General features: G+C 42.6%; 1 protein-coding gene across 1 annotated transcript in view; it reads right to left on the bottom strand.

Annotated features, from left to right (window-relative positions):
• Window positions 1-983: 983 nt before the first annotated feature.
• The window catches only part of piwil1 (piwi-like RNA-mediated gene silencing 1), a 29,892-nt gene continuing 20,699 nt past the window's right edge, over window positions 984-10,176 (bottom strand). The window contains exons 15-20 of the mRNA XM_078421822.1: window positions 9,850-9,953; window positions 5,634-5,704; window positions 4,420-4,570; window positions 4,215-4,340; window positions 3,969-4,116; window positions 984-1,100 (exon numbers count right to left, since the gene is read on the bottom strand). Of these exons, the coding sequence (XP_078277948.1) occupies window positions 984-1,100; window positions 3,969-4,116; window positions 4,215-4,340; window positions 4,420-4,570; window positions 5,634-5,704; window positions 9,850-9,953 (717 nt within the window). The remainder of the gene's footprint in view (window positions 1,101-3,968; window positions 4,117-4,214; window positions 4,341-4,419; window positions 4,571-5,633; window positions 5,705-9,849; window positions 9,954-10,176) is intronic.

The following is a 10,176-nucleotide window of genomic DNA, read 5'->3' as shown; positions in this document are numbered from 1 at the left end:
GAGTAACTCAGCAGGTCAGGCAGCATCTCTGGAGAACATGGATAGGTGAAGAGTCTCAACCCGAAACGTCACCCGTCTGAAGGGTCTGGACCCGAAACGTCACCCATTCCTTCTCTCTCTCGAGATGCTGCCTGACCCGCTGAGTTACTCCAGCATTGTGTCTTTTAACCAGCATCTGCAGTTTTTTTTCCTAGGTGACTTTTGGGTCGAGGCCCTTCCTCAGGTCCGAAACATCACCAGTTCTCCAGAGTAACTTAGCTGACAAATCTGCTAAGTTACTCAAAGCACTTTCTTCAATTTAAGTATTAACTGGTATCTCCAGTTCCTTGATTCTTCACTGGATAGATACCTGGAGTCCATCTCAAAGCATTTATCAGAGATGGACTGATAGAATAGATGCATGGAAATCAATGTCAAAATCCAAATTAGGCAACCATGTTAGCACCAGGGTATATGGCCTCAGCATGGAGATAAGAAAACAATGAATCTTTGTAATTAAAGGTCTATGCAAGCAACAAATTTCTAGTCGCTGTTCAAGGGATCAGTTCCTGAATGGCAGAATGAAAAATGTAATTAATATGGTTTAGGATTACATGGTCAGGACTCCTGAAGAAAATCTCAGCCACAGTGGGAGGGCAGCAAAGAGCAAGTGGCATCACAACACAGTGGCTGCTGACTCGGTGATTATTGCAAGGATGTGAATGTGAAGGACAAGTTGCACTATCCTGTGCCACACAAGGCCACTCACGCAACAATCAACTCGGTTTCAATTTGAGAGCAGAGGAACATTTGCCACAAGCACTCAACTTCCGTGGTTGCAGAAGGCATCAAATTAATTAATATGCAGACAGTTGGATAGCAAACATTGAACATTGCCCTGATCTAGAAAATATATTCTTGATAAATTGCACACTCTTTTAAAAATCCCTTTTATTTGACAGAGTTCATGACCGGAAACTTGTTATATTCAAAGCTTGTCATATTCATAGGTAATAAAGTCGGTCAGCTAATGCCAGACTGGGCTCTCGATGAATACTCTGCCCCACCAAGAATGCCAGCTTGTGGGCATACTGGCAAGGGGCGGGCACACGGATCACGCCCTATAAAACAATAGGTTTGTTCACAATCATTAGGATTTGAAAATATTGAACTTCAAATACAAAATGTCATCGTTTCTTTTAAACTTTAGGTGAAATGAAGTTCTTTTGAATAATAAAGAGTGGCCTTTGCACTCCATCTGCAATTGAGAGCGCCTGGTCCAATCTGAAGCACAGGTTGCTTCCAAATTGTTGAATTACACTTAATCAGTTTATCTGCACTGACAACTCATTTTGTATTTTATCCAATCCCAATTTAAATCCTCTGAAATGTTCTTGTTTATGTTTTTAAGAATATAGGTTCACTTCAACTTTCCAACTTAAACAGCCAACCATTTGCTCCAAAACTATTCTCCCTAGTTCTAGGTTTCTTCCACCACCAACGGGAAAATACCTTCAGTGTCTACCAGTTAGTCTGACATCAGTGGTGGGGAAGATGCTGGAGTCAATTATAAAAGACGAAATTGCTGAGCATTTGGATAGCAGTAACAGGATCATTCCGAGTCAGCATGGATTTACGAAGGGGAAATCATGCTTGACAAATCTACTGGAATTTTTTGAGGATGTAACTAGGAAAATTGACAGGGGAGAGTCAGTGGATGTGGTGTACCTCGACTTTCAGAAAGCCTTCGACAAGGTCCCACATAGGAGATTAGTGGGCAAAATTAGAGCACATGGTATTGGAGGTAGGGTACTGACATAGATAGAAAATTGGTTGGCAGACAGAAAGCAAAGAGTGGGGATAAATGGGTCCCTTTCAGAATGGCAGGCAGTGACTAGTGGGGTACCGCAAGGCTCGGTGCTGGGACCGCAGCTATTTACGATATACATTAATGACTTAGATGAAGGGATTAAAAGTACCATTAGCAAATTTGCAGATGATACTAAGCTGGGTGGTAGTGTGAACTGTGAGGAAGATGCAATGAGGTTGCAGGGTGACTTGGACAGGTTGTGTGAGTGGGCGGATACATGGCAGATGCAGTTTAATGTAGATAAGTGTGAGGTTATTCACTTTGGAAGTAAGAATAGAAAGGCAGATTATTATCTGAATAGTGTCAAGTTAGGAAGAGGGGATGTTCAACGAGATCTGGGTGTCCTAGTGCATCAGTCACTGAAAGGAAGCATGCAGGTACAGCAGGCAGTGAAGAAAGCAAATGGAATGTTGGCCTTCATAACAAGAGGAGTTGAGTATAGGAGCAAAGAGGTCCTTCTACAGTTGTACCAGGTCCTGGTGAGACCGCACCTGGAGTACTGTGTGCAGTTTTGGTCTCCAAATTTGAGGAAGGATATTCTTGCTATTGAGGGCGTGCAGCGTAGGTTCACTAGGTTAATTCCCGGAATGGCGGGACTGTCGTATATTGAAAGGCTGGAGCGATTGGGCTTGTATACACTGGAATTTAGAAGGATGAGGGGGGATCTTATTGAAACATATAAGATAATTAGGGGATTGGACACATTAGAGGCAGGAAACATGTTCCCAATGTTGGGGGAGTCCAGAACAAGAGGCCACATTTTAAGAATAAGGGGTAGGCCATTTAGAACGGAGATGAGGAAGAACTTTTTCAGTCAGAGAGTGGTGAAGGTGTGGAATTCTCTGCCTCAGAAGGCAGTGGAGGCCAGTTTGTTGGATGCTTTCAAGAGAGAGCTGGATAGAGCTCTTAAGGATAGCGGAGTGAGGGGGTATGGGGAGAAGGCAGGAACGGGGTACTGATTGAGAGTGATCAGCCATGATCGCATTGAATGGCGGTGCTGGCTCGAAGGACTGAATGGTCCACTCCTGCACCTAATGTCTATTGTCTATTGTCAAGACCCCACAGAACTTGAATGTTTCAACCAGTTAATCTCCCACTTTTCAATTCCAGAGTTTAGTCCCAACCTCCCCTCACAGAATAATTAATGTGTTCAAAGAATCAACATAATGAACCCCCTTTAAATGATACCAAAGTATGCATTGTATTTCATGTAGTCTCACTAACTACTAGTTTTGGTCTCCAAATTTGAGGAAGGATATTCTTGCAATGGAGGGCGTGCAGCGTAGGTTCACTAGGTTAATTCCCGGAATGGCGGGACTGTCGTATGTTGAAAGGCTGGAGCGATTGGGCTTGTATACACTGGAATTTAGAAGGATGAGGGGGGATCTTATTGAAACATATAAGATAATTAGGGGATTGGACACATTAGAGGCAGGAAACGTGTTCCCAATGTTGGGGGAGTCCAGAACAAGGGGCCACAGTTTAAGAATAAGGGGTAGGCCATTTAGAACGGAGATGAGGAAGAACTTTTTCAGTCAGAGAGTGGTGAAGGTGTGGAATTCTCTGCCTCAGAAGGCAGTGGAGGCCAGTTCGTTGGATGCTTTCAAGAGAGAGCTGGATAGAGCTCTTAAGGATAGCGGAGTGAGGGGGTATGGGGAGAAGGCAGGAACGGGGTACTGATTGAGAGTGATCAGCTATGATCGCATTGAATGGCGGTGCTGGCTCGAGGGGCTGAATGGCCTACTCCTGCACCTATTGTCTATTGTCTATTGTAGGAGGATTTACTAGACTTACTTTTATACCCCGACCCTTGCATTGAGGCCAATTTCATTACACACTAATTTCTGCTTTAAATACATCTGTCTATCCCCATTTCACCTTTCAAGCAACCTTGTCCTCTTCCAATGCACCCTGAATATTGAGTGGTGACAGTACACATGGGCAAAGATGAATGGCCAGGAAATGTTACATTGAAGATGCAAATGACAGAGAACATTTTAGATCTCTGATACATGTACAAAGTTAAGTTAAAAATAAGTGTACACTCAATAATTTACTGGCACTCTTTAAGGAGGACATTTTAAAACACTAATTCTAGGCGGGTGGAGATTTCACTTACCGGCCAATTGTAATACATGTGGCACAACTTGTAGGTTAGCCGCTGCATATAATCTGGTTTCAGGTTACTGTTGTCAAACACCACGTTATAGTGTGTCGGTGTGACAGTACCAACCTTCACCGACTGGCTAACGATATAGAAGTCATACCTGAATCATGGAGGAAGAACATGCCAAAGTTTGATTTTTACTTCCAATATTTTAGCAGCTAAAATCCTAAAGTTTTGCACAAATCTCTGATACTTTACCACTCTGGTCTTGTGACATCTGTATCAATGACAGTTCCGGGTGGCGGGTTCTGTAATCGTCCTCCAGCTTGTGAAAAAAATCTGGCATTGACACGCTTCTTCACAACAATCACTGATAGCTTTGGACTAAAGAAGGAAAATATACAGACATTAAATAATTTAAAAACTCACTGAATGAATGTTTGAGAATGTTTGCATAACTTACTTGTAGTCAGGCAGGTATTTCAAACAATCGAGCAATTGTGGAACCTCGTAATTTACCACCGTGTTGAGCTGCCCATCACCAACTCCATCACGGTACACAATGATTCGACCAGGCAGACACTTGTTGCACGCGTGCCATGCCTTTAAAGCAGCTGGGAAACAAAAAAACACATTCACCTAAGCAACACCACTGAACTTACCAATAGGTAACTGTTCTAATCCTTTTGAGTTAAACTCAAAATTTTGAATCCAAATAAAATCTGCAGGACATTTAAGTGTCTGTAGCTTGCTGAGAGTTACAGTCATATAGCACACAGATATCCATTTGCCAACATTAGCTCCACTCGCTTCAATGTCCTGGCAATTCAAAAGCTTGTCTACATACTTGGACGTTGAGTCTGTCTCCAAAACCCACAGCTATCAGGTACTGATTTTGACCTTTTCAAGTCTGCCCGACTTCAATGCCAATTATATAAATTTGTGATTATATCAGCAGCACCACCTGCCCTCCAAAACCTCAGAATTTCCCATGAAGATGATTTATAAAATGGCATTTTTCACTATATCCAAACCCTCATCTCTTCTGTCATTTTACTTCAGTGCCATGTTCTGCATTTCCCACATGACCTTTAGTTCCCCAGCATCTAAAAACATCTGTCTTTGACTCTACACGATAGTTGCGTTCATAGGAAAAATAGCATTTATGAAAATTGCATTATAAGAACAATTATGCCAATGGGGTAAAGAGGATAAGGGTCGAGAGTGCAGCAATAACTGTTATTTATCCCCCAGCAGGTCTTCAAAAATAAGGCGTTTCTAATAGCTAAAAGTTGATTTCTGTTATTGCAATCTAAAAGGACTGAAGACTGTATCTGACTGTTTAACAAGAGTATCATTCCATGTGTAGCGATAGAAGTGATTGTTAGTCAATTTCAATGGTCACCTGCAGCAAAACTGGCAACCCATGTTCTTAAACGGCAACTGGATCTTGCTCTTAATGTTCGCAACACCGAGGAGCCGACTCAACTTCAGGAATGGAAAGCAGAGGATTCATGAACCCGTCTTCATCAGCAGGATGGGGGAGAGAGTCAAAAGCTTCAAGCTCCTGGGTGTGCTTATCTCTTATCATTTATTGTATATTTTCAGATTATTAATAGACCAAGTGCATCTCCAAGGCTGGTCAAAAGTTGATGTAAGCAGTATGTACATCCCTACCTTGCAAGCAAACTTTCAAACCGTCTACAAGTTCTTGTCCACGATCTTGAAAGATACACCGGGAAAACCACCTAGTCACAAAACTCAGTTAAGCAGAAATTCTTCAATCACAAAAACTGGTAGATTAGTACTTTACTCTGACCGCCTCGTACTACAATCCATCACCCAAATTCTGCCTACATATTTGCACTATTGTCAAAAATAAGTTTTTGAAAGCCTGAAAGACATGCATTCAGAATCTCAAAATTATATGTAGAAACAAGGAACTACAAGTGTTAGTTCAGAGACACCAAGTGCTGGAGTAACTCAGCGAGTCAGGCAGCATCTGTGGACAACATGGACAGGTAACGTTTCAGAGTGTTGGAGTAACTCAGCGAGTCAGGTAGCATCCCTGGAGAACATGGATGGATGTCTGGACCCTTCTTCAGAATCTGATGAGATCCTTTTCTTTCTAGGAAAATGTTCCTGATGGAGCAAAGAAAATACCTGCTACATTTCTGTAACCCCAAAGCACTACTCCATCTGTTTACAATCCATTCTAAAGCTCACGTTATGGGTTAGGTTGAAAAAAACAACCAAAAAAACAATAGGCACTAAAAGTCTGAAATAAAACTAAATGCTGCAAACATTTAGCTGGTTAGCATCTGTGCAGAAATAGTTGACATTTGAAATTGAAGATCTTACATCAGAGCTGTGAAAGTTTAAAAAAGAAATGGATTGGTTTATTCCAAAAAGCCAAACAAGCTAGAGGAAAAGAGGAAGTATTCTCTGAAAATGTAATATTTATTCATAAATGGGCAGCATGGTGGCGTAGCGGTAGAGCTGTTACCTCACAGTACCAGAGACCAGTGTCTTATCCTGACTACAGATGCTGTCTGTATGGAGTTTGTATGTTCTTCCTGTGACCATATGGGTTTTTGCCGAGATCTTTGGTTTCCTCCCACTCTCCACATGTGTTTGTAGGTTAATTGGCTTGGTATAAATGTAAACTTGTCCCGAGTGCGGGTAGCGTAGTGTTAATGCGCGGTGATTGCTGGTCGGTGTGGACGGTAGGGCCGAAGGGCCTGCTTCTGCACTGTATCTCTAAACTAAACTCCCATGCAGGGTTGTAGATGAATAGTTCATATTGCTACAGAGTGGCTTCTTTTAAAAGGAAATATAGTTCATTGACAAGCTTCTGAAAATGTGAACAGTTAATTTTATTTTAACCTTACAACTCAGGGCAGAGCTGTGATATTTCAGTTGGGGTTTGTGACCGGTGTGAGACGGGAGGTGAATACCGAAGTTAAAGTGTTGTATTTAAATGCGCGAAGTATAAAAAATAAAGTGGATGAGCTTGAGGCTCAATTAGACATTGGCAAGTATGATGTTGTGGGAATCACTGAGACATGGCTACAAGAGGACCAGGGCTGGCAACTGAATATTCAGGGGTACACAACATATAGAAAAGACAGACAGATGGGCAGAGGGGGTGGGGTCGCTCTGTTGGTAAGGAATGATATTCACTCCCTTGCAAGGGGTGACATAGTCAGATGTAGAACCAGTATGGATAGAAATGAGGAATTGCAAGGGTAATAAGACCCTAATGGGAGTCACCTACAGCCCCCCAAACAGTAGCCTCGACATAGGGTGCAAGTTGAATCAGGAGCTAAAATTGGCATGTCGCAAATGTAATGCCACGGTGGTTATGGGAGATTTCAACATGCAGGTAGACTGGGAAAATCAGGTTGGTAATGGACCCCAGGAAAGAGTGTTTGTGGAGTGCCTCCGAGATGGATTCTTAGAACAGCTTGTACTGGAGCCTACCAGGGAGAAGGCAATTCTGGATTTAGTGTTGTGTAATGAACCTGATCTGATAAGGGGACACGAGGTAAAAGAGCCATTAGGAGGCAGTGACCACAATATGATAAGTTTTGCTCTACAAATTGAGAGGGAGAAGGGAAAATCGGAAGTGTCAGTATTACAGTATAGCAAAGGGGATTACAGAGGCATGAGGCAGGAGTTGGCCAAAATTGACTGGAAGGAGGCCCTAGCAGGGAAGACGGTGGAACAGCAATGGCAGGTATTCCTGGGAATAATGCAGAAGTTGTAGGATCAATTTATCCCAAAGAGGAGGAAAGATTCTAAGGGGAGTAAGAGGCACCCGTGGCTGACAAGGGAAGTCAAGGACCGCATAAAAATAAAAGAGAAGATGTATAACATAGCAAAGAAGAGTGGGAAGACAGAGGATTGGGACTCTTTAAAAGAGCAACAGAAGATAACTAAAAAGGCAATACGGGGAGAAAAGATGAGGTACGAGGGTAAACTAGCCAATAATATAAAGGAGGATAGTAAAAGCTTCTTTAGGTACGTGAAGAGGAAAAAAATAGTCAAGGCAAATGTGGGTCCCTTGAAGACAGAAGCAGGGGAATTTATTATGGGGAACAAGGAAATGGCAGACGAGTTGAACCGGTACTTTGGATCTGTCTTCACTAAGGAAGATACAAACAATCTCCCAGATGTTCTAGTGGTCAGAGATCCTAGGGTTACGGAGGAACTGAAGGAAATTCACATTAGGCAGGAAATAGTGTTGGGTAGACTGATGGGACTGAAGGCTGATAAATCCCCACGGCCTGATGGTCTGCATCCCAGGGTACTTAAGGAGGTGGCTCTAGAAATCATGGACACATTGGTGATCATTTTCCAATGTTCTACAGATTCAGAATCAGTTCCTGTGGATTGGAGGATAGCTAATGTTATCCTAATTTTTAAGAAAGGAGGGAGAAAGAAAACGGGAAATTATAGACCAGTTAGTCTGACATCAGTGGTGGGGAAGATGCTGGAGTCAATCATAAAAGATGAAATTGCGGAGCATTTGGATAGCAGTAACAGGATCGTTCTGAGTCAGCATGGATTTACGAAGGGGAAATCATGATCGACTAATCTTCTGGAATTTCTTGTGGATGTAACTAGGAAAATTGACAGGGGATAGCCGGTGGATGTGGTGTACCTCGACTTTCAGAAAGCCTTCGACAAGGTCCCACATAGGAGATTGGAGGGCAAAATTAGAGCGCATGGTATTGGAGGTAAGGTACTTGACATGGATAGAAAATTGGTTGACAGACAAAGCAAAGAGTGGGGATAAATGGGTCCCTTTCAGAATGGCAGGCAGTGACTAGTGGGGTACCGCAAGGCTAGGGGCTCTGACCGCAGCTATTTACAATGTACATTAATGACTTGGATGAAGGGATTAAAAGTACCATTAGCAAATTTGCAGATGATACAAAGCTGGGTGGCAGTGTGAACTGTGAGGAAGATGCTATGAGGTTGCAGGGTGACTTGGACAGGTTGTGTGAGTGGGCGGATGCATGGCAGATGCAGTTTAATGTGGATAAGTGTGAGGTTATCCACTTTGGTGGTAGAATAGGAAGGAAGATTATTATCTGAATGGTGTCAAGTCAGTACAACGAGATCTGGGTGTCCTAGTGCATCAGTCACTGAAAGTAAGCATGCAGGTACAGCAGGCGGTGAAGAAAGCCAATGGAATGATGGCCTTCATAACAAGAGGAATTGAGTATAGGAGCAAAGAGGTCCTTCTGCAGTTGTACAGGGCCCTAGTGAGACCGCACCTGGAGCACGGTGTGCAGTTTTGGTCTCCAAATTTGAGGAAGGATATTCTTGTTATTGAGGGCGTGCAGCGTAGGTTTACTAGGTTAATTTCCGGAATGGCGGGACTGTCATATGTTGAAAGACTGGAGCGACTAGGCTTGTATACACTGGAATTTAGAAGGATGAGAGGGGATTTTATTGAAACGTATAAGATTATTAAGGGGTTGGACACGTTAGAGGCAGGAAACATGTTCCCAATGTTGGGGGAGTCCAGAACCAGGGGCCACAGTTTAAGAATAAGGGGTAGACCATTTAGAACGGAGATGAGGAAACACTTTTTCAGTCAGAGTTGTGAATCTGTGGAATTCTCTGCCTCAGAAGGCAGTGGAGGCCAATTCTCTGAATGCATTGAAGAGAGATCTAGATAGAGCTCTTAAGGATAGCGGAGTCAGGGGGTATGGTGAGAAGGCAGGAACGGGGTACTGATTGAGAATGATCAGCCATGATCTCATTGAATGGTGGTGTTGGCTCGAAGGGCCGAATGGCCTACTCCTGCACCTATTGTCTATTTTCTACAACATTCCCAAATAGTAACAGTTTTCCAATGACGATTTCAATTAGAGCTCACCTGGTTATTGTCTGATTAAGACTGGCAACAAATCCTGCAATTGATTTTCTTCCAGCAGCATTATCATGGTAACAGTCTATTCCAATCACCATCAGCTGTTTGAGCTGTAAAATATTCACCATGTAAAAAATGACCCATGAATTCAGATACAATTAAGTGTAAATAATCCACACTGCAATATCCATCCAAATTCTAAAGTATGAATCACTCCATCACAGAACCAATCTGCAATCCAGGACCATCAGTATGGCTGGACTATTCAGAAATGTTACTATTTTGAAGCTATTTTCAATTAAAAGAAATTGAGGGGGGAAAACCCCACTAAGG

Source organism: Rhinoraja longicauda, chromosome 25, assembly GCF_053455715.1.
Source record: "Rhinoraja longicauda isolate Sanriku21f chromosome 25, sRhiLon1.1, whole genome shotgun sequence".
NCBI lineage: Eukaryota > Metazoa > Chordata > Chondrichthyes > Rajiformes > Arhynchobatidae > Rhinoraja > Rhinoraja longicauda.
The sequence above is the reverse complement of the archived record's forward strand: the minus strand, read 5'-3'. Positions and strand labels throughout refer to the sequence as shown.